At 33.3% G+C, this 25,679-nt stretch overlaps 3 protein-coding genes across 3 annotated transcripts; 2 read left to right on the forward strand and 1 right to left on the reverse strand.

Moving 5' to 3' along the window:
• Window positions 1-10,168: 10,168 nt before the first annotated feature.
• Window positions 10,169-12,149, reverse strand: LOC124910574 (cationic amino acid transporter 8, vacuolar-like). The gene has a single exon (XM_047451245.1). The coding sequence runs from the start codon at window positions 12,075-12,077 to the stop codon at window positions 10,305-10,307; it is 1,773 nt and encodes a 590-aa protein (XP_047307201.1). The 5' UTR covers window positions 12,078-12,149; the 3' UTR covers window positions 10,169-10,304.
• Window positions 12,150-13,298: 1,149 nt separating this feature from the next.
• LOC124944520 (CRIB domain-containing protein RIC10-like) lies at window positions 13,299-14,089 on the forward strand. Its single transcript, XM_047484787.1, has 4 exons — window positions 13,299-13,356; window positions 13,449-13,546; window positions 13,637-13,745; window positions 13,853-14,089. Exons 1-4 carry the CDS (start codon window positions 13,299-13,301, stop codon window positions 14,080-14,082), a joined length of 495 nt encoding a protein of 164 aa, XP_047340743.1. The 3' UTR covers window positions 14,083-14,089.
• Window positions 14,090-19,161: 5,072 nt separating this feature from the next.
• On the forward strand, window positions 19,162-21,029 carry LOC124945700 (cationic amino acid transporter 8, vacuolar-like). The gene has a single exon (XM_047486179.1). The coding sequence runs from the start codon at window positions 19,224-19,226 to the stop codon at window positions 20,991-20,993; it is 1,770 nt and encodes a 589-aa protein (XP_047342135.1). The 5' UTR covers window positions 19,162-19,223; the 3' UTR covers window positions 20,994-21,029.
• The last annotated feature ends 4,650 nt before the right edge of the window (window positions 21,030-25,679 follow it).

Below are 25,679 nucleotides of genomic sequence, written 5' to 3' on the forward strand. Positions count from 1 at the left end.
TGTTGCAGCAAATACAGTTCATGTTCTTTCTTTTTATAAGGTTGCTAGAGACAACTAAACTAAACTTGACTATGTAGATATAATTGTTTTAACTTGTGTGCTTCTTGTGGCATTAATATATAATGTTCCTTTTTTCAATACTTTTGACATTCATCATCTTTTTATTTTGATTGTTTTTATATATGATTAAAAACAAATTCTAGAATTTACTCTTAAAAAGTATATTAGTTATTGTAAGACGTGAGAAAATAGACTATAAGGGAAATGATATAGAGAACGAATTGGGGAAACGAAATAGGGAGCGAAGCCACCTGGCATGCCACGGAGGAAAGAGAAAAAAATTACATCTCCTCTCTAGCAAACCCTCAAATCATTTCCCGCTCATCAAACAAAACCCTCTTTATTCTTCTTCTTCCATTTTCTTCACCCTCGGCACGCTGTTTATCATCTTCTCCTTCCATTCTTTAGATTCGTCTTCATCCGCGCCGTCTAGCTTCTTCTCCTTACATTCTTTAGATTCGTCTTCATCCTCGTCGTTTAACTTCTTACTGTTCTTGCGTCTTCATCCTCATCGTCCTTCTGTTCTTTAGTTTCGTCTTCATCCTCGTCGTCTTCTCCTTGCGTTTTGTTTAGATTCGTCTTCGTCATTGTCTGACTGCCCGATTAGCTTCTTCTTCTAATGGTATATCTTCTCTGCCATCATAGCTTACTTTTTTCTTCGTTTTATTATTCTTCTGTTTGTTTCTTGGATTCACGTTTTTCTGTTGTTATGTGATTGTTATGTGTAGGAACCAATATAGCTAGAACTTGTATAAAATTGTTAATATTTTTGTTATTTTCAAGAACCTGTATAAAACTGTTAATATTTTTGTTGGCTTGTGTTGTCCTCTGTTTTATTCTATGTTGTCCCGTGTCTTAAACTATGATGTCCCGTGTCTTAAACTATGTTGTCCCGTGTAAATATTGAAGTTGTTCTAAATGTTAATATTCTGATGTCATTTGTGTTATTGTAATATGTTGTTCTGTGTTTTAAACTATATTTTTATTCGTTTTAATGCGTTTTATCCAATATGTCTTCCTGCATTTTATTAAATATGTTGTCATGTATTACTGTAATATGTTGTTCATGTGTTGTCATGTATTCTTTGTGCCGATTTCTTTTTTTTGTCTTATGTAGCCCTATGGATGAACCATCATCACCATGTACCGAAGACAAAATTCCCAATGTTGGGATGTCGTTCATTTCTGAAAATAACCTATCAACAATTGGGGACATAAATAGGTATATCTTTTTGTTGTTTATGTAGTTAGACTGTTAATATTCTGTTATTTTTAAAAACCTGTGTAAAACTGTTAATATTTTTGTTGGCTTGTGTTGTCCTCTGTTTTGTTTTATGTTGTCCCGTGTCTTATACTATGATGTCCCGTGTCCTAAACTATGATGTCCTGTATTTTTATACGTTGTTGTCATGTGTTGTAAATATTTAAGTTACTCGAAATGTTAATATTCTATTGTCATTTGTATTATTGTAATATGTTGTTTCGTGTTTTAAACTATATTTTTTTTCGTTTTAATGCGTTTTATCCAATATGTCTACCTGCATTTTATTAAATATGTTGTCATGTATTACTGCAATATGTTGTTCATGTGTTGTTATGTATTCTTTGTGCTGATTTCTCTTTTTTGTCTTATGTAGCCCTATGGATGAACCATCATCACCATGTACCGAAGACAAAATTCCCAATGTTGGGATGTCGTTCATTTCTGAAAATAACTTATCAACAATTGGTTATTTTCCAAGTTAATTGTTCTGCTTTAGATGAAGTGATGAAAGATATGAAAGAAAAGTTCAAGATATCTTCAAATTGTACGACGGATTCCAAACCAACCAAAAAAGTTATCCACTCGCTCGTCAAGGTAAGAACTCGAGGGCGACCACCCACAAAACGGAAACAGTCTGCCATTGAGAAAACAATGAAGAAACCAGTTCCTAGAAATAAGGTTAGTGTCAACAATTATTTCGTCCTATGTCCAATACCATGTTGTCCCGTGTATTACATCATGTTGTCCCATGTATTACACTATGTTGTCCTATGTATTACACTATCGTGTCCTATGTATTACATTATCTTGTCCTATTTTTTACACTATGTTTTAATACTCCGTTTGTTATTTTTGTTTTAGGATACTACCGCAACAAGTAATCCTTCTCTAATATCAACGCAAGAGAAATGGAATCAACACTTCACCGCCCATCTAGTCTCGACTCAACTATCATTTACTTCATTGTTGTCGGGTCAATTACATCATGTATCTGATTATATGTTTCCCAAAGATAATTCATGTGGGGACAACATCATAAGATAACTTTGTTTAATAATATGTTTCCCAAAGATAACATTGTTTTGGATTTACTTTCTTGAATTTGATGAATTCATCATCAGTTGAGTAGTGGATGTCTATGTTTCTTATTTTGAAATGAAATGATATACTTCCCATAATAAGGCCATGTATATTTTATAGATACTGTGGGATACAAAATGGAACTCTTTTTATGCAGGAATTGATGGAATTGAATGAAACATGATGATGCAAAGACTGTATTCATTCTTTCTTTCTTTCTTACTTTATTTTTTGTTTCTTTTAGCAAAATATGTCCAGAATCATCATGTATGTATTCATTCACCATTTAACTACTACTTTTAATCATAATAATAATAAAACTAAACTCCGGTAGGACTCTTGCTGCCTCTGTCCATGCCTGGCTCAAAGAGCACAATAACGACAACAACTAGGATCATCAACTTTGACAAACCATTCTTAAGAGATCAGCTAACAATACTATTCAATTATAAATATAAACCATTACATTGAATTGAATTAAGCACACAGATAGATAATATAATAATAGTTTTGGATTGAAGAGAAAGATGGTGATCAGCTAACAATACTATTCAAAAGTAAATGTTTTAATTATACTAACATAAAACCATTACATTACTGTTTCGGATAATTTGGTTTTGTACAACTTTCTGGTCTTGTATTTTAAGTTCATCCGATAAATGTTAGAATCGGATTGTAGAATCCTCGATAGGTATTGGATTCATAGACAATGAATATTTTTGCTCGCATTTGGGTAGGTCCTTAATGGAAAAGTTTCTGGGCTCCTTTTAACCCGAATCGTATTTCTTCTCGCAGGTTGTATTATTTTTGCTGGAGTTGTGGTCTTGCATTTAGAAGCAGCCTTCGCAAACACTATTAAGGGGTCAGAGTGAGTAACCCTCATGTTATTCCTGTTATATACCACCCCACTAAATCTTCTGCAAAATAATAAAGAAGACATTAGTACTGTAATCAACATAGGACAACATAACTAAAAACACATGACAACATAACTAAAAACATATGACAACATAATTAAAAACACATGACAACATAGTCTAACACACAGGACAACATAGTCTAACACACAGGACAACATAGTCTAACACATAGGACAACATAGTCTAACACACAAGACAACACAATATTAACAATTTAAGCTTAATATTTATTAACTGTCTTTCTTCCTGTCTTATTTCATAACAGCTGCTTTAATCATAACTCTATTATCTTCTCCATTTCCTAATACCACTCACCTAAATTTCAAAGATTTAATCATATACCTCTACTTCATAAACAAAGAGTTAATCATTTCCTAATACCTCTGCTTCATAAAATGATATAGATATATCGACAGTTAATCATATACCATAAAATAAAGAACTGATTCAATGAAGATTAAACAAGAGGAGACAGTTAACGCTGCAATAGATCCACAATGAACAGGGGACACAGTAAATGAAATAGTGCAACAATGATAACTTACCTTTCAGCTCTATCTGAAGTTAACACTGCATCTCTATCTGGCTTTTTCCTTTTACCTAAAGTGTTTTTGTTCTTCTCTGTCATTGTTTGAGCGGATTCCATTTGAGCGGAGCGGATATTTAGGGTTAGAGTTTGAGCGGATATTTAGGGTTAGAGTTTGAGCGGATACTTAGGCTAGGGTTTAAACGGATTTGAGAGTGAGTTTGAGCGGAAATGGTAGTGAGTTTACCGGAGATAGAATGAAGATCGAAGAGAAGGTTGTTAATCAGAAATGAGAGTGATTTTTAACGGAGGAGATAGATTGAAGATTGATCAGAAATCGGAGTGAGTTTTTGAAGAGAGGGTTGTTTAGAGAATTTTGAGCGTTTTCAGATTGAAGAAAGAGAATGGTTGAGAGGAAATGAGAGGAGTTTGAATTGAGGGGGTATTATCCTACGTGGAAAAAGAAAATAAAATTAATTAAAATTTAACCTACCTGGCATGTCAGGTGGCTTCGCTCCCACATTCGTTCCACCACATTCGCTTCTTGTATCATCCCTCTATATCCTCTAAATATTAAACTTAATAAGGTAAATGTATATATATATATATATATATATATTTTTGTTAAACTTTGGAATTTGTAACAATGGTTGAGATTTAAAATAGTTGAATTTAAGATATCATAAATCTAGATAATGTTGTTATCACTTGACAATTATGAATGACAATGAGACATGGGATGGGAGGAATATGTTTAGTTTTGGCGAATTCTCGTAGAGAACTATTCAATCATATTTTTTATTAACAATAATTTTTAATATAAATAAAATTTTAATATTATTGTAAACCTGAGAAATTGACTTACCCTATTTTTAAATAATATTATTATTTTTAATAATATTAAAATAATATTTTGATTTTTATATTCAAAATAACTCAAAAAAGAATTAAATCCTAATTCAGTGTTAATTATTAGGATAATTAAACCCTAATTAAGAAAATTATTCAAAATTCTAAAAATAATTTGGAGATAAAATATTGTATTTATTTTACTCAAATTAGGCTAAAAAAGAGGTTAAAATTATTTAATTGTGATTTAATCATGAATTATGTTTAATTTATGACTTAAAACAATTAAATAAAATAACCCCAAATTCCCAAAAATACAAAAAATAAATAAAATATGATAATAACTTTTATTATGATTCTAAAAATAATTTTTTTTTGTGAAGAAAAACGTTTAAATTAAAGATATTAACATCAATTTTTAATAATTCTTTAAATAAAAATAAAATCTAATAATCCAGTGTGCCAGAAGTTATTTTTAATCTTTGTAACAGGATTATGGACCATTAGATGAGCGCACTCCCACGTAGCCGAATGTAGCAGAGTCACGCGTGCGCGCCCACACTCGATCAATTAATGGGACGGAATAACGCCATTAGTCAAACGAGCTGACCGTAGACGGAACTCTAACGGAACCCAACATCCCGTCACCCAAAACGACGTTTTTTCTCTCGTCATCTCCGATCGAACACAGGGTCGCCGAATTTGCGATCGTTGTTGACGCATTTATTCTAGAAGCTTTAGCTTCCTCCATAGGCCAACAAATCCGCTGATTTTTTCAGCCACGTGCTCCCCTCGTCATCGCTTCCATGGATAAGGCTGTCAACGAACTAAATAAAACTTAAGGGATAAGTTCGTCGGAGGGTAATTTCGACATGAATTACCCCTCCTCAACCGACCTTCCCCTGGTATAAATACCCCCCTATGGTTTGTAGACCAAATCATCGAAGAACATCAAACAATTACACAAGATAACGATCTAAAAGAAGATTTTAAGAATCCATCCAAAATTGGTTTTTGTCAAAACCTCCTCCGGTGACTCTTGCTTCGATCTAGGCTTCTGGATAGCTTCCAAGACCCCCCAAGAGTGTTCTCCAAATGTTGGTATCAATCCAGGAGCTCTATATTTTATTTTGTAATTGAAAATTTGAATTTCTTCAAATTTTCCTACTTTGATCGGTTTGATCTTGTTCTTAAGCTTGATTATGGAATTTCTTTATTTAAAATCATTCTATATATCATATATGAACTTTCTGTTGAAAGAAATCAGATCAAATTGCTTTAATTCAAAAAATTTAGAAATTTGAGCTTAAAATTGATTTTTTTTTTTTAAATTCTATGTTCTTGGTTTTTATCGGTATTTTTTCGATCCAAATAGTTGCTATACATTCTTGTTGACATGGATTGGTGGTGATAAACCTTGGGCCGCACTCGGTGACTACAATGCAACTAGAAATGAAGCCGATCGTAGTCCAGAATCTGAAATCACTCAAGATATGATCGATTTCAATAACTGCATCAGAGATATGGGATGCATTGAGCCTACTAATTCTGGGAACTCTTCACCTGGTCTTCTACGCGAGGGAATGAGCACATCAGGTAGGAGCAGGAATGCCTAATCAACGAGAAATGGATCAACCAATTTCAAAGAAGTCAACTTCATGTTCTAAACCCAGGAATCTCTGACCATTGTCCAATAAAACTGTTTTGGAGAAGGAGGAAAGGTTCAAGAGGCCCTTCAAATTCTTCAACTTCTAGATAGAAAATTACAAATTCAAGGATATTCTTGAAAGTGTCTGGTCTGAGCAAATCACGGGATCTAGTATGTACAGGGTTTTTGAGAAACTAAAGCTCCTGAAGAATCATCTCTAAATATTCGACAAGAAAAAGTTCAACAATATCTCCAACAGAATTCTAGTTGCAAGAGAGAAACTAGATGAGGTATAGAAAATGTTTTTAAATGGGGATAGTGGATGAACAACTCAACGAGGATGAGATGGATTCACTTGAAAACTTCAGGAAGCTGAGTCTCCTTAAAAAGAACTTTATTAGACAAAATTCAAAACAAAACTAGCTCTCACTGGGTGATAAAAATACGGCTTTTTCTACAGAAAATGCAAGGCCAGAAATATGAGAAACAATGTGTATATGATGAATAACGACGAAAGTGAATATGTTTAGGGTCAAAAGGGTGTGCAAGATTTGGCTATTGAGTTCTATAAGAAGCTAATGAGTACTAAAAAGAAACATCAAAGTCACCTGAATACTCTGTATCAGATAATTGATAGGAAAATCTTAGTTGAAGATAGTCGCGAGTTAATAAAGGTGGTCACGAGAATTGAGGTTAAAGAGACTCTGTTTAGTATTGATGGGAATAAGAGTCCGGGTCCAGATGGGTTCAACGCACAGTTCTTCAAGGATAATTGGTGGTTGTGGGTAATGATGTTAATGGGGTTCTAGAGTTTTTCAAGAACAGAAAGATGCTAAAGCAATGTGTTAGGATCTAGGTCGCCGCTGGAGGACCGGGGTTGGACCGTTCAGCAGTTATCACTCAAAAGGTGGTGATTAATCCGGTTAGAGATTAACACCGGGGTTTCAATACTACACAAACTGTCACAAACCCTTGAACTAGGTTCAAGCGCAGAAGAGGTTTGTTTCAGGTTGAAGCAGCACACTAGTATGATAGGCAGGGCCGGTTTTGGATGATGAAGGTTTGAAGATTGATGGGTCGGTTTTTATAACCTACTGATTCGGTTTGAATAGGGTCAAGTAAGTTAGGACGGTGTAGGTAAGTTAGTACGGGTCGGTTAGAAAATGGAACCGGCAGAAAGTAAATAACAAGACAGATTTTATGGATGTTCGGAGATAAAGCTCCTACTTCACCCCATCCTCTCGAAACCGCGAGAAGGATATTCACTAAGGAATACAAGTACAATCCAATCGAGACTTATTTCCTACTCGATAATACCCTTACAATTTACACCGAGACTGTAAAATACACACTTCCACTTCAACTTCAGCCCTTAGGCTTTTTCTTAGAGATAGAATACAATCTTATCACTTGTGAATTAAATGCTCGCTGTATCACTTATGTCTTACTGTGTGTGTCTCATTTACTCTTCTTCAACTGCTCCTTTTATAGGTGAAATATGCCAACGGTCATATTTCACTTTCTTGAATCTGATTGGCTGAGCAGAGGTTCAGTGATTCAGACTCTGCGGTCATCTGTTCAGACCTAGCGGTCAACTCTACAGACTTTGCAGTCTGTTCTTCCGGTGTGTAAGATAAACCTGCTAGGTTTGTCTTTTACTCAATGTGGTAACTGTTGGTTAGACAGTTGTCTGTACTTGGAAGATTGCCTTTGATTTATCCTGAAAGTGGAAAGATCCTGTAGGACTGTCTTCTGCAGCCTGTAGACTTTCCTCAGACTTGTATGGATATGGAAATGTTCAGTCTGTTCCTTTGGTATCATCTTCAACAGATACCCGAATTGTCTTCTTATACTAGTCGGTCATTTTGGCTTTTCACCGGATGGCTTCCGGTCTTTTGGTTTAACCGGGCAGCTTCCGGTCATTCCTTTGCCTTGTGGCTAATCGGCTGTCTGGTGTTTCCGGTTTTTAGCTTTGGCCGATCCTTTCTTTGTGCGGTCATGTTCCGAATGTTCCTGGTCAGTTTTATTGTCTTGATCGGTTAATCTTTTTAGCCGGTTCATTTGTTTGACCGGTCCGGTTACTTGTTCCTGCAAGGAAGGTTTATGTGTTAAGTTCTGTGAACCGGTCTAATTTTATCTAACACAATGGAACACGGTTGTCCTGAACTTGATCCCCAAAACTACGGTGCCCGAAAAAGTACAAGATTTCAGACCAATTTCCTGTGCAATGTGGTTTATAAAATAATTTCAAAAATAATTTCTAAACGTTTTAAAAAAGTCATAGGAAAAATTATAAGTCTTAATTAGTCTGCATTCATTCCCAGTAGAACAATTTCCCATAATATTTTTCTCATGCAAAGCCTTCTCAAAGGCTACGGGAAAAAGAAAATATCCCCGAGAGTGACTTTCAAAATAGACATCAAGAAAGCTTTTAACTCTGTTAGATGGGAAGCCATTCAAGACATTCTAGTTATTTATGATTTTCCTATGATTTTTATTGATTGGATTATACAATGCGTTTCTTCATTCTATTTTGTTGTTAACGTCAATAGAGTTCACGGAGGCTACTTCAAGGGTGAAAACAGAGTAAGACAAGGGTATCCCATCTCTTCTTACCTTTTCATAGCTATTATGACGATCTTTGAGAGCATCTTCGCGATGTTCTGAAAGAGTCGTCCATACATCTTTCACCCGTTCTGTGAGATAGAGGAGGTAACTCATTTATGCTTTGCCGACGATTTGTTCATTTTTGCGCACACTGACGTTGGCTCCATTAAAACTATTAGGGTTGCACTAATATTTTTTCTGAGGTTACAGGTCTTACTATTAACGAAAGCAAAAGTGTGGTATTTTATGGAGGAGTGAACGACGAAACAAAGTAGGACATCTTCAACATCATGGGCATTGAGGAAGACAGCTTTCCCGTAAGGTACGTAGGGATTTTGTTAACCGCAAAACAGATTCAGATCTCACACTGCAAACTGTTGATTGAAAAGGTAAAAATCACGATTTCTAACTGGGTAGCGAAGAAACTTTTTTATGCAGGGAGGATTGAGCTTATCAAGAGTGTAGTCATGTGCATAAATGGATAATAGGCGCAACAAATGGTCATTCCGAAGAAGGTAATGAAGGAACTCGATACGTTAATGCAAAATTTCATCTGGGGCAGTGGCGGAAGAGGAGGAAAGAAAGTCAAATGTACCGCTCTCTACAAACCAAAGGAGGAGGGAGACACCAGACTCAAGAACTGTGTCGAGTAGAACAAGGCTCAAACCTACAAGCATATGTGGGTATTGGAATGCAACTAGGAATCATTATGGATCAAATGGGTACACATAAAGTTTATGAAATAAGAAACCAGTATCTGGACTTGCATAATCAACAAAGGTATGGGCTGGTTACTCAAGAAAATTCTTAAACTGAGAAACGATATAACAGCTCTCTACGACATTCGGCTAGGGGACAAGAAATGCACTCTATTCTGGCACGACCCCTAATTCGAAACCAGCCTATCATTCACGAGGAGGAGTTCAAGAATATCCGCATCAAAATGTACTGTGTAGTGGCGAAAATCAAAGATATCAAAGACGGGAATTGGGACTCAGTCCTAAGAAAAGTTCTAGAAGGGCAGAGGATACTGGATCACATAACCAGCATACAACGTCACGACATCATTATAGGACACATTATTAAATTTGTCTTTTATATTTAAAATTATATTATTTTAGTTAATTAAATTTGTGACTTTCTTAATTAGAAGAATACATGTTATATAGATAATTTATAAGAAAGAGTGATCAAAATTATATATATATATGACCAAGATAAACTAGCTCTTAATATTATTAATTTCAAATTCAAATATCATTTGGCTATCAAATTAAAGTAGGAAAGATTGAATCTTATTTTACAATTCTTGAATAATTCATGTACAACCACCACCAACATAATAAAGCTTTAGAAACCGTCCTTCGACAATTGAAGTTTATCCCCGTGGTCGTGTGCAAGATCATAAGTTGCATGAAGACCGACAAACAAATAATAAACAACCATCGCAGCACTGCAAACAAAAAACCTAATAAAAGCAACCTTACCAAGCGAACCAATCAAAAACAAATTCATCCCAATTGAAATCGAAGGCAGCCAAGGAACCAAAGGAACACCCCAAACCTTTGGTTCTCTCGATTTACGAATCATCGACATCCCCAAAGTACCCATAAACCAAATCGACCCAAATATCGAATACCCAATCCAACCTCTTTTATTCAAATTCCAAAGAACTGTTATCCCAACCGAAGAACCAATCACAACCAACAAACAAACCATAAACTTCGAAAATTCAACCTTTCCCGTAACATCCTTAGCATAATATCTCCTCACAAGCAAAGCAACCGCAACCATCATGAATATAAAGAGTGTGCTGACCGAGAAAACACTCGACAAAACATCCAAACTAGTAAACAAAGCGATTATGCAACTTAGGATTGTAACTAACAAGGAAGCATAGATTGGCGTCCCTGTTTTTGGGTGGACCAATGCGAACCACGGTGGGATCATATGGGCTCGAGCGATTTGAGTAGTGTATCGAGCCTGGCCCATGGAACCTACTAACATACTTGTCGTCATTCCTTTAAGAGCACAAATGCTAACCAAATACTTAGCCCATTTCATACCAATTCTATCGAATGCAATTGAATAAGCAGCATTAACATCTATTTCAGTGTACTTAACCATCATTGTTAATGCTAAAGACATTAGACAGTAAACGACAGTTATTATGGTCATTGAGCTAAGCAAACCTATTGGGATATCTCTTGACGGTTTCTTCGTCTCTTCCGCCATGTTTGCTACCATATCGAAACCTGTATAAGACCAGTAAACAACGGCTGCTGCTTCGAAAACTCCTTCTGCTCCAAAGGGGAAGAATGGGTTTAGATTTGAGGGGTTTGCGTGGATGAATCCAACTATGATTATAAAGATTATGACAGCAGCGGTGATCATGGAACTGACCCAATTCAGCAACGATGTGTGTTTGGTTCCTGTCATAGCGATTATGTTTGCGATTGCTAAAACTGAAACGGCAAGTGGGTCTAAGAGATTAAAACCTTCTGCGAACGAATCGATTTTAAAACGGAAGAAATCTGTGTTTGAAGTGAAGATACTAGCGCAGTAGGATGACCATGAACGACCTAGGCCGGCGGCGCCAACGACTGCTTCAAGAAGGATGTTTCCGGCGGCGATGAATGCTACGAAATCGCCTAATTCTACACGGAGATAGGAGAATGAGCCGCCGGCGATGGGGATCTCGACTGCGAATTCGGTGTAGCAGAAGACGGATAGAAGGGCGGATAAGCCGGAGGCGGCGTAGGAGATTGTAATGGAGGGTCCGGCGGTATTGTGAGCTTCTTGACCGGTGATAACGAAAATGCCTGATCCGACTACTGAACCGAATGCAAGCCAGAGTAAATCCCACCAAGTGAGGCAACGATGCATCTCGTTTTCGCTTGTTTTTTTAAGATCTACGAGTTCGGTGGAATCGGATGATCGGGCGGAGAAACGGTCTTTGAGACGGCGACATGTTTGGGAAAGGGCGGAACGGTAAGAAGGGAAATCTTGGAATGATGATTCAGGGAAGAAATCGAGCTTACTGAAACGCCAATAGGATCGTGTGGATTGTTCTTCTTCCATGGTGGGTCTGATTAGTCTCTCAGTATCGTCTCTAGTATGCATAGAAGAGAATTGAAGAACTTGAAGAAGAAGAAGTTCGTTGAATGTAGACGAAGGGAAGGGGAGTATGATTTCAGTAAAACTTATCTTCTAGTCAGAGATGAGATAGCGGATTTTTTTATATTTTTTTTAACTAAAGGTTAGAAAAAATAAACTCACAAACCTATTTATAATTCTTTACATTAAATATTAAACATTAAGAAAAACTTTAAAATTATTAGACTTTATTTGGGAAATTTGACGAAATGACCTTAAAGATTGGGTTATTTGATCCGTTGGTAAATTATAATTTTTATTGCGTTCGTGGTCTTTTTATTTTTTTTTTGACGAAATTGCCCTTGTAGCGAAACGCTAAGGGACTTAGCGTTTCGCTAAGTGGTAATGTGTGAAATGTCCAGATTACCCTTACTATTTAATATATCCTAGCCTATTTTTTTCATTTCTTTTTTTCTCCTTCTCTCTCTTCCCGCTCTTCTCCTCCTTCTCTCTAAATTGGGCGGCGGCAATCGGCGGCGATCGGCGGCGACGGCGAAATCCACGACGATGAGCTCCACGACGAGCACAAGCACGGTTCCACTTTGTACGTTTATCCTGTGATTTTTTAAGTTTATTATTGATGTTTGATTTATACATCTTCGAATCTGTTGTTTAGGGTTTACTTTCTGTTTCGCTAAGTGCATAGCGTTTCGCTAAGTGCTTAGCGTTTCGCTAAGTGTTTAGCATTTCGCTAAGTGCTTAGCGTTTCTTTCTTTCTCTTGTTTGGTGTATTGAAGAAGATTAGCTTAGTTAAATTTGTCATGAGGAAGAAGATAAAGATGGATTAATGTCGTAATGAAGGGATTAGTTGCAGAAGAAGAAGTAGGAACAATTATTGCTTCTCTTGGTCTTTAGAATCAAAGGTAGTATCTTTTTCTAGCTAGGCTAATGTTTGTTTTTTATTCCATGATTGGATGAATCATTCATGAATATATACCAAGCTCCTTCTGCGGGCAAGTTATCGTTGCAAGAAGCATCATTTCTCCTGCAATTTTACAACTTTTTGTGGCTATTATTCATGGACATTGTTTATGTTATTGGGTTTGATTCTTAACTTTTGATGAGAAAAAGGGGTTAAAATATGTTCTGTTTTTGACAGGCAGGCCGAAGAACCTTCTTTTGTGAAGGAATTAGGGACTGATTGCTCTTTTGTCCTGAGGATTGGAGCTTTCAGTCCGTATCATATCAATGGCAACCAAAATCAAAAGGATTCGTAAAGGATTTAAATTTATATCACAAATCTTTGGTAATTCCTGCATGCAAATTGCAAACCCTCTTTTCTTTTTTTTTCTCCCTTTTATCATAAGTCACAATAATGATCAAGAATCCTTCTTGCAGTTGTGAAGGATCGTGAGTTGGATATTGGGTATCCAACAGACGTGAAACATGTGTCACATATTGGCTGGGATGGATCCACTAGTAATGCTCCCGGTTGGGTATGTTCTAATTCTTTCTCAATTTGTGTAAATTCAACTTCAATTATTGTCCTTTAATTTGATGATGATATGATGATGATGATGATATAGATGAACGAATTCAAGACATCGTCTGATTTCTCGACAACCTCCATAGGCAACATTCATGAGCTAAGAGGCGGTTCCAGTTCCATAATCTCGTCAACATGGGCGTCTCAAGGTTTGAAAAAACAAATAATTCTAGTTTGATTGATGACTTGATTTAAAGAACATATTTGATTTTGAATCCATATTTGTTTTCTTTCTCTTTTCTGGTGGGATATATAGATTTTGAATCCATGCACAGTCAACTAGTAGCTGATATATTCATAGACACGCCACCAATGGATATGCCAGATATTCCTAAGAAGCAAAAACGGAAGAAATCGAAGTCAAGTTCCTCATCGTCGACGTCTACATCCGCATCTTCGTCAAGATCGTCTCGAGCAACTGCAAAATTGAAGGCTAAATTCGTCGATGAAACTGGCAGACAAGAAAACAGAGATGTTGTGTTATAAAAGAAGATACCATGCATCCCTTTTAACTAAACCTTAATATTTTGACCAACAGATGAAGTGTTTGCAAGAACAAGGATTGAAGAAAATTGTCAATGTTTTATATATTGTTGTAAATGCTCTAATGTTTTCGGTTGCACAGAGCTTTGATCATCATTTGTCTCCATTAAAATTGAAAATAAACATTTAAGCCTTCCTCCATCAAAATTTCAGCACGCGTTTCGCTAAGTGCTTAGCATTTCGCTAAGTGCTTAGCGTTTCGCTAAGTGCTTAGCATTTCGAAATGGATATATTGAACCCTATTTATTATTATTATTATTATTATTATTATTATTATGCATTGTTAAGCTATCTGAGATTTTCTCATCTTTTGAAGATTATACATAATACAAAGGATATGTTAAGCATTTTCAACTAATAAGTACTTCACTAATAAACTAATAAAGATTATTTGTTTATTTGTATCAATTACTGTAAATAAGTACTTCACTAATAAAGATTATTTGTTTATTTGTATCAATTACTGTAAATAAGTACTTCACTAATAAACTATAAATACCTTTATAGGGTACCTCTTGAGTTTGATTATACTAGTCTCGAGGTACTTTTAGTATATTTCTTCACGGGTAATGATACTTGTATCAAAACCGACCCGATAGTAGGAATAAGGTGTCACGAAGAGTACCTCTTGAATCTTAAAGAGATCGCGACGACTAAATCCCCATCATAAAATCACAGTTAATATAGTGATATATTTGTGGTTTGTTTTGGATATTTATAGTCTAGAGGGATGATACAAGAAGCGAATGTGGGGGAACGAATGTGGGAGCGAAGCCACCTGACATGCCAGGTAGGTTAAATTTTAATTAATTTTATTTTCTTTTTCCACGTAGGATAATACCCCCTCAATTCAAACTCCTCTCATTTCCTCTCAACCATTCTCTTTCTTCAATCTGAAAACGCTCAAAATTCTCTAAACAACCCTCTCTTCAAAAACTCACTCCGATTTCTGATCAATCTTCAATCTATCTCCTCCGTTAAAAATCACTCTCATTTCTGATTAACAACCTTCTCTTCGATCTTCATTCTATCTCCGGTAAACTCACTACCATTTCCGCTCAAACTCACTCTCAAATCCGTTTAAACCCTAGCCTAAGTATCCGCTCAAACTCTAACCCTAAATATCCGCTCAAACTCTAACCCTAAATATCCGCTCCGCTCAAATGGAATCCGCTCAAACAATGACAGAGAAGAACAAAAACACTTTAGGTAAAAGGAAAAAGCCAGATAGAGATGCAGTGTTAACTTCAGATAGAGCTGAAAGGTAAGTTATCATTGTTGCACTATTTCATTTACTGTGTCCCCTGTTCATTGTGGATCTATTGCAGCGTTAACTGTCTCCTCTTGTTTAATCTTCATTGAATCAGTTCTTTATTTTATGGTATATGATTAACTGTCGATATATCTATATCATTTTATGAAGCAGAGGTATTAGGAAATGATTAACTCTTTGTTTATGAAGTAGAGGTATATGATTAAATCTTTGAAATTTAGGTGAGTGGTATTAGGAAATGGAGAAGATAATAGAGTTATGATTAAAGCAGCTGTTATGAAATAAGACAGGAAGAAAGACAGTTAATAAATATTAAGCTTAAATTGTTAATATTGTGTTGTCTTGTGTGTTAGACTATGTTGTCCTATGTGTTAGACTATGTTGTCCTGTGTGTTAGACTATGTTGTCCTGTGTGTTAGACTATGTTGTCATGTGTTTTTAATTATGTTGTCATATGTTTTTAGTTATGTTGTCATGTGTTTTTAGTTATGTTGTCCTATGTTGATTACAGTACTAATGTCTTCTTTATTATTTTGCAGAAGATTTAGTGGGGTGGTATATAACAGGAATAACATGAGGGTTACTCACTCTGACCCCTTAATAGTGTTTGCGAAGGCTGCTTCTAAATGCAAGACCACAACTCCAGCAAAAACAATACAACCTGCGAGAAGAAATACGATTCGGGTTAAAAGGAGCCCAGAAACTTTTCCATTAAGGACCTACCCAAATGCGAGCAAAAATATTCATTGTCTATGAATCCAATACCTATCGAGGATTCTACAATCCGATTCTAACATTTATCGGATGAACTTAAAATACAAGACCAGAAAGTTGTACAAAACCAAATTATCCGAAACAGTAATGTAATGGTTTTATGTTAGTATAATTAAAACATTTACTTTTTGAATAGTATTGTTAGCTGATCACCATCTTTCTCTTCAATCCAAAACTATTATTATATTATCTATCTGTGTGCTTAATTCAATTCAATGTAATGGTTTATATTTATAATTGAATAGTATTGTTAGCTGATCTCTTAAGAATGGTTTGTCAAAGTTGATGATCCTAGTTGTTGTCGTTATTGTGCTCTTTGAGCCAGGCATGGACAGAGGCAGCAAGAGTCCTACCGGAGTTTAGTTTTATTATTATTATGATTAAAAGTAGTAGTTAAATGGTGAATGAATACATACATGATGATTCTGGACATATTTTGCTAAAAGAAACAAAAAATAAAGTAAGAAAGAAAGAAAGAATGAATACAGTCTTTGCATCATCATGTTTCATTCAATTCCATCAATTCCTGCATAAAAAGAGTTCCATTTTGTATCCCACAGTATCTATAAAATATACATGGCCTTATTATGGGAAGTATATCATTTCATTTCAAAATAAGAAACATAGACATCCACTACTCAACTGATGATGAATTCATCAAATTCAAGAAAGTAAATCCAAAACAATGTTATCTTTGGGAAACATATTATTAAACAAAGTTATCTTATGATGTTGTCCCCACATGAATTATCTTTGGGAAACATATAATCAGATACATGATGTAATTGACCCGACAACAATGAAGTAAATGATAGTTGAGTCGAGACTAGATGGGCGGTGAAGTGTTGATTCCATTTCTCTTGCGTTGATATTAGAGAAGGATTACTTGTTGCGGTAGTATCCTAAAACAAAAATAACAAACGGAGTATTAAAACATAGTGTAAAAAATAGGACAAGATAATGTAATACATAGGACACGATAGTGTAATACATAGGACAACATAGTGTAATACATGGGACAACATGATGTAATACACGGGACAACATGGTATTGGACATAGGACGAAATAATTGTTGACACTAACCTTATTTCTAGGAACTGGTTTCTTCATTGTTTTCTCAATGGCAGACTGTTTCCGTTTTGTGGGTGGTCGCCCTCGAGTTCTTACCTTGACGAGCGAGTGGATAACTTTTTTGGTTGGTTCGGAATCCGTCGTACAATTTGAAGATATCTTGAACTTTTCTTTCATATCTTTCATCACTTCATCTAAAGCAGAACAATTAACTTGGAAAATAACCAATTGTTGATAAGTTATTTTCAGAAATGAACGACATCCCAACATTGGGAATTTTGTCTTCGGTACATGGTGATGATGGTTCATCCATAGGGCTACATAAGACAAAAAAGAGAAATCAGCACAAAGAATACATAACAACACATGAACAACATATTGCAGTAATACATGACAACATATTTAATAAAATGCAGGTAGACATATTGGATAAAACGCATTAAAACGAAAAAAAATATAGTTTAAAACACGAAACAACATATTACAATAATACAAATGACAATAGAATATTAACATTTCGAGTAACTTAAATATTTACAACACATGACAACAACGTATAAAAATACAGGACATCATAGTTTAGGACACGGGACATCATAGTATAAGACACGGGACAACATAAAACAAAACAGAGGACAACACAAGCCAACAAAAATATTAACAGTTTTACACAGGTTTTTAAAAATAACAGAATATTAACAGTCTAACTACATAAACAACAAAAAGATATACCTATTTATGTCCCCAATTGTTGATAGGTTATTTTCAGAAATGAACGACATCCCAACATTGGGAATTTTGTCTTCGGTACATGGTGATGATGGTTCATCCATAGGGCTACATAAGACAAAAAAAAGAAATCGGCACAAAGAATACATGACAACACATGAACAACATATTACAGTAATACATGACAACATATTTAATAAAATGCAGGAAGACATATTGGATAAAACGCATTAAAACGAATAAAAATATAGTTTAAAACACAGAACAACATATTACAATAACACAAATGACATCAGAATATTAACATTTAGAACAACTTCAATATTTACACGGGACAACATAGTTTAAGACACGGGACATCATAGTTTAAGACACGGGACAACATAGAATAAAACAGAGGACAACACAAGCCAACAAAAATATTAACAGTTTTATACAGGTTCTTGAAAATAACAAAAATATTAACAATTTTATACAAGTTCTAGCTATATTGGTTCCTACACATAACAATCACATAACAACAGAAAAACGTGAATCCAAGAAACAAACAGAAGAATAATAAAACGAAGAAAAAATTAAGCTATGATGGCAGAGAAGATATACCATTAGAAGAAGAAGCTAATCGGGCAGTCAGACAATGACGAAGACGAATCTAAACAAAACGCAAGGAGAAGACGACGAGGATGAAGACGAAACTAAAGAACAGAAGGACGATGAGGATGAAGACGCAAGAACAGTAAGAAGTTAAACGACGAGGATGAAGACGAATCTAAAGAATGTAAGGAGAAGAAGCTAGACGGCGCGGATGAAGACGAATCTAAAGAATGGAAGGAGAAGATGATAAACAGCGTGCCGAGGGTGAAGAAAATGGAAGAAGAAGAATAAAGAGGGTTTTGTTTGATGAGCGGGAAATGATTTGAGGGTTTGCTAGAGAGGAGATGTAATTTTTTTCTCTTTCCTCCGTGGCATGCCAGGTGGCTTCGCTCCCTATTTCGTTTCCCCAATTCGTTCTCTATATCATTTCCCTAATATTTAATGTAAATAACTATAAATAGGTTAAGATAATATTTAATATTTAATGCATATTTGTTAGTTAATTTTTTCTAACTTTATTTGAAAAAGAATAATAATGTTTCTTCGTCTACATACTGAAATCATACTCCTTTACGTCTACATTCAACGAACTTGTTCTTCTTCAAATTCTTCAGATAGATTCTTCAATTCTCATCTATTCTATGCATACCAGAGACGACACTGAAAGACTAATCAGACCCACCATGGAAGAAGAACAATCCACACGATCCTATTGGCGTTTCAGTAAGCTCGATTTCTTCCCTGAATCATCATTTCAAGATTTCCCTTCTTACCGTTCCGCCCTTTCCCAAACATGTCGCCGTCTCAAAGACCGTTTCTCCGCCCGATCATCCGATTCCACCGAACTCATTGATCTTAAAAAATCAAGCGAAAACGAAATGCATCGTTGCCTCACTTGGTGGGATTTACTCTGGCTTGCATTCGGTGCAGTAGTCGGATCAGGCATTTTCGTAATCACCGGTCAAGAAACTCGCAATACCGCCGGACCCGCCATCACACTCTCCTACGCCGCCTCCGGCATATCCGCCCTTCTATCCGTCTTCTGCTACACTGAATTTGCAGTCGAGATCCCCATCGCCGGAGGCTCATTCTCCTATCTCCGTGTCGAATTAGGCGACTTCGTAGCATTCATCGCCGCCGGAAACATCCTTCTTGAAGCAGTCGTTGGCGCCGCCGGCCTAGGTCGTTCATGGTCATCCTACTGCGCTAGTATCTTCACTTCGAACACAGATTTCTTCCGTTTTAAAATCGATTCCTTCGCAGAAGGTTTTAATCTCTTAGACCCTCTCGCTGTTTCAGTTTTAGCAATCGCAAACACAATCGCTATGACAGGAACCAAACACACATCGTTACTGAATTGGGTCAGCTCGATGATCAACGCCGCTGTCATAATCTTCATAATCATAGTTGGATTCATCCACGCAAACCCCTCAAATCTAAACCCATTCTTCCCCTTTGGAGCAGAAGGAGTTTTCGAAGCAGCAGCCGTTGTTTACTGGTCTTATACAGGCTTCGATATGGTAGCAAACATGGCGGAAGAGACTAAGAACCCGTCAAGAGATATCCCAATAGGTTTGCTTAGCTCAATGACCATAATAACTGTCGTTTACTGTCTAATGTCTTTAGCATTAACAATGATGGTTAAGTACACTGAAATAGATGTTAACGCTGCTTATTCAATTGCATTTGATGGAATTGGTATGAAATGGGCAAAGTATTTGGTTAGCATTTGTGCTCTAAAAGGAATGACAACAAGTATGTTAGTAGGTTCCATGGGTCAGGCTCGATACATGACTCAAATCGCTCGAGCCCACATGATCCCACCGTGGTTCGCATTGGTTCACCCAAAAACTGGGACTCCAGTCTACGCTTCCTTGTTAGTTACAATCCTAAGTTGCGTAATGGCTTTGTTTACTAGTTTGGATGTTTTGTCGAGTGTTTTCTCGGTCAGCACGCTTTTTATATTCATGATGGTTGCGGTTGCATTGCTTGTGAGGAGATATTATGTTAAGGATGTTACGGGAAAGGTTGAATTTTCGAAGTTTTTGGTTTGTTTGTTGGTTGTGATTGGTTCTTCGGTTGGGATGATGGTTCTTTGGAGTTTGAATAAAAGAGGTTGGATTGGGTATTCGATTTTTGGGGCGATTTGGTTTATGGGTACTTTGGGGATGTCGATGATTCGTAAATCGAGAGAACCAAAAGTTTGGGGTGTTCCTTTGGTTCCTTGGCTGCCTTCGATTTCAATTGCGATGAATTTGTTTTTGATCGGTTCGCTTGGTAAGGTTGCGTTTATTAGGTTTATTATTTGCAGTGTTGTGATGGTTGTTTATTATTTGTTTATCGGTCTTCATGCAACTTATGATCTTGCACACGACCATGAGGATAAACTTCAATTGTCGAACTGTTTCTAAAGTTGTAGTGGTACATGAATTATTCAAGAATTGTAAAATGGCATTTGAATTTGAAATTAATAATACTAAGAGCTAGTTTATCTTTGTCTTTTGTTTTTATTTATAAAATTTTGATAACTCTTTTTTATAAATTATCTTTATAACATATGTATCCTTACTAATTTAATTAACTAAAATAATATTTTTTTTTATTAAATTTTAAGTATAAAAAATAATTTAATAATGGATCTAATTATTGTTTTATGAAGTTATAATTATTACAATTTTAGTTAAGATTTATCTAACTATCAAATAGTACTATTTTCTTATTCTAATTTATTATTATTTAAAAATTAATTTGTTACAAAGTTTTAAAAAATAATATTTACATACAGTAACTTATTTTAGTATCATATTAAAAAAAAAAAAATTAAACGAGTTTAAAAAATATATATATAAAAATAGAGAAATGATATATACACACTCCCATACAACACTTTTATAAAAGCACCTATATTTATATTTTTTTTAAAAATAAAATATAAAAAAGATAAAATATAAGAGAGAGAAAATTAAGTGAAAAATAAAATATAAAAGATATTTATATTTGGTAAGAAAAATATAATATAAGAAATATTTATATTTGGTAAGAAATATAAAATATAAGATAGAGAAAAATAGGTAAAAGAGAAAATATAAAAGAGAAAAAAATATTTTGTCTTTTTTACTAAATTAAGAACTAGTATAAAAATGTTACGTATAAAGTGTTATATATATCATTTCTCATAAAAAAAAAATATTTAATTAGTAAAATCTTGTCATTACCACTAAACAACTAATTTAATTATTATTATTTTATACATATTTAATAGGTAATAAATTATTATTATTATAATTTCTTTTGTTTTTTTAAATTCTTATTTAAATTGGTTTCTCACCCTAATAAAGTTGTCTAATTATTATTATGATTTACAAATAAAAATAACTTCCGCTTTAATGTTATATATATATATATATATATATATATATATATATATATATATATATATATATATATATATATATATATATATATATATATATATATATATATATATATATATATATATATTGACTGGGCTGGTCTGGACTGGGCTTAAGCCTCACAACCCTCAAGTGCATCTGTTTCTTTGATTAGATATCAAATTAATTTAAATATTTTGATTATTTTTATAACTCAGCAGATGATTGATATATAATATAATGGGTATCAATTAATTAAATGTGTTGTTTTGATAGTTTTTATTCCTGATTAATTAACATTCAAAATGAGATTTTAATGTAATTTAAGACCCCTAGCATTTTTCTAACTTTTCTCTAACAATTCAAACTTATCCTTACATTGAATTCTTGCAAAAAAAAATAAAAAAAATAATAAAATTTGAATTTTTAATTATTTAATTATAAATTATTTGTTTGAGTTCTTTACTATAACAATGTTACTTTGAATTTGGTGATGACAATTTAAGTATTTGTCAAATTTATTATTCTTGTTTTTTTTACTAAATCATATTATATATTCTATTGTATCTCCCTATATATATATCAACAAAGAGTTATAACACAAGTAGAAGACGATGAAATAATTAGTTATTCCTGTGATATAATAGAACATACAATATGATTTAGTAAAAAAAGTGTGAATTAAATATGAGAATACAACTTATTACATACAAAGAATAAATAAATAAAAAACATGGATAACCTTATCTTTTGTTTTTGTTTGGGGTTGTGTTTTTATGTCTTTTCCCCAATGTAATGACAGTTATTTAAAACAAGAACAAAAATATCATAAAAGAGAACTGGACTTAGTAATGTGGGTGGTCTTTACAGTCATGGAAGCACAAGTTCATCATCATCATCATGAACCTATAAGAAAGCTTTCAACATTATTATTTTGGTTGTTTTAAATAATTTTATCTTCTTATTGATCAATTGTACAAAATGGATTAAAACTTAATTTAAAAACAAATAGAGATATATGTTATGTATTTCGAATCAATCTAGACAGCTTGTATATATACAAAGAACTGTAAATATGTATACATAGAAAGGAAAGAACACTAATTTTCGATTTTACAAATTTACATCTTAAATAAGAAATGAGTAATTTGTGAAGCAATAATGTACGCTTTATAGTATATTAGTATTCAACTTATTTAAATAGTTAACGATTAATGTGTTTGACATGTTTTATCGCGACAAATGATTCGATTTTCAAATACGTTTGAGTCTATTTATTCGAGTAAGTTTTTGTTTTTAAATGGTGGGATAAGATGAAATGACATAATGGTTTGGCTTCCACACATGTTTCCTTGCTTCTTGGCTTTTTTTAAATGTCTTCATATTTTCCCTCCATTACTATTTGTTTACCCTACACATCATTCAAACATTATCTTTATTGTAAGAGATAATCTTAAAACTCCACGTCATTAAATATTTGGTATAATCTTAAAACACAAATTCAACCTTCAACTTTTACTTAGATATTTCAAGGGGGCTAAGATTGAGTTTCAATTAATATTTTTTTTTCCAATTTATAAAACTGACATCGTCCCTCGTAAATAGGTATATCACTTCAACTTAATATGTTTATAAGTAAAAATCGAATTCGAAAATTTTATTCTTTTAGTTTAGACTTTTGAAACTTGACGAGTCTAGATAAAACAAAAGTTATCTCCCTTATTTTAATTTTAGACGTTCTAAATAATGATAAATAAATAAAAATGAATTTTTTTAAAGTAAACCATTATATTTGAGTCTATTTTCTAAATTAATATAAATAAAGATGAAGAATTGGACTATACTTTAGCAATAATACTTTGGAATCAATGAAATTTACCTTTAGCCAAAAGCATGTCAACTTTACTTACATCTGATCATGTCAAATAAATTGACTATATCAAAATAATTGAGATGTAATTATCATTATCATTGATTTTTGTTTTATTTTTTAATATTTGTTTCGGTTCCTCAACTTATCTCACAATTTGAATTTTGTTTCTTTTAGAAAAATATTTTAATTTGTTTCTCGAAATCCATTTCTTAGTATTTTATAATTTATTCTTAAAAAAACAATACATTCAATTAACTTGTCTGAAAATTGCCTTTTTTATAAGTAATTTTTAGTATGGAATTGTTTTTAATAAGACCATGCTAATTTATTTTGAGAAATAAACCAATTTTAATTTGATAACTAAGAAAAATGTAATTACATTAGTTATATTTAATACTAATGAAAATTAAATCATTTATTTTTAAAATACAAATATAATTTGTTTCTTTAGTAAAACTATTGTTGCGAGTGAATTAATATATAACAATACTTGTGAATGACATAAACTTGTTTGAATTCTTTATTAAGTTAAGCACTTAATATTAGTCAATTTCTCAAAATTTTAAAAAACTAATAAAAAAAAGTAAAATTTTACTTTTTATTATCTGTATTCTTATTCTTCATCTTTCCTCTCATCCCACTCATCTTTACTTTTATTTTTCCATTCACTTGGAGTAGATTGAATGAGAAAGGAGATAAAGATTAAATTATGTATATAGGGATATAATGGGAATAGGGGTGTTTACAATGGATGACAAATGAAAGTGATAGATTTGATGTCGATTTTAGTCTATCATAGAATTATTGGACGAGTATGAATACCGAGTACGTAAGCGATTTAAAATATCAGACTTAAAAACGTGTTAGAAGACTATATACATATTATAGATGTTAAACATCTTACACGCACTTGAATCTAAGAGGTAATAGTTTTATACAAGTTTATCATTACGTAATTGTCATGAATCTCGAAGATAAGGTTTTGATGATAAAATAATATAATATATATATTTTGGTTTTAAAGAAAGTTTGTATGAGTTTAAGTGTGTTCTTTAAAACGAAGATTTAGATAAAGAGTTGAAGATAAGGTTTGTGAAATATATTTAACAAAATTTATAAAATAGTTTAAGTGATATGACATAACTTATAATAAATTATATTATAACTTATTTATGCATAATTTTTTTCTTGATTATATTATTTAAATAATAATAATAAAGTTTTCAAAATATCTAGATAATTGAAATTAATTATTGCCAATTTTCCATCCACCACGTTCTCATGGCCGTTATCAAAAGTCAAATATATTATTATTATAACTAACTTATTTAATTATTATTATATACATATTTATTTATTAAGTAAATATCTTCAAATAAATAAGTAATTTTCCATTCAATTTTAAGCCAATCCCATCACATAATCATGACAACAATCAATGGTTGGATTCGGGGTGGTCTTCCAAACAATAGCTCATGGGAATAAATTAGTATTAAGTTTTTTTATTAAATATTGAATGGGACATATATCAAATAATTCATAATTAAAAATAATAATAAAATAATTATAAGATATAATACTCTACCCTCAATTATTTTAACTTCTGAAATTTAAATTGTCAACAAATTTTGAATTATGTTTTTTTAAATAAAGAGCAGTCAATAAAAAATAATAATATAAATATTACACTGTTAATCCAAAACAAGTAAATATATTTAACCCCATAAGCAAATTCAAAAAATTCATTCCCCCACTAAATAAAATAAAATTAACAATTGATATTTTTATTTTATATACTTGTATGAAATATTAATTTTGTATCTACATTTTTT

The sequence above is a fragment of the Impatiens glandulifera genome, chromosome 7, assembly GCF_907164915.1.
Source record: "Impatiens glandulifera chromosome 7, dImpGla2.1, whole genome shotgun sequence".
NCBI lineage: Eukaryota > Viridiplantae > Streptophyta > Magnoliopsida > Ericales > Balsaminaceae > Impatiens > Impatiens glandulifera.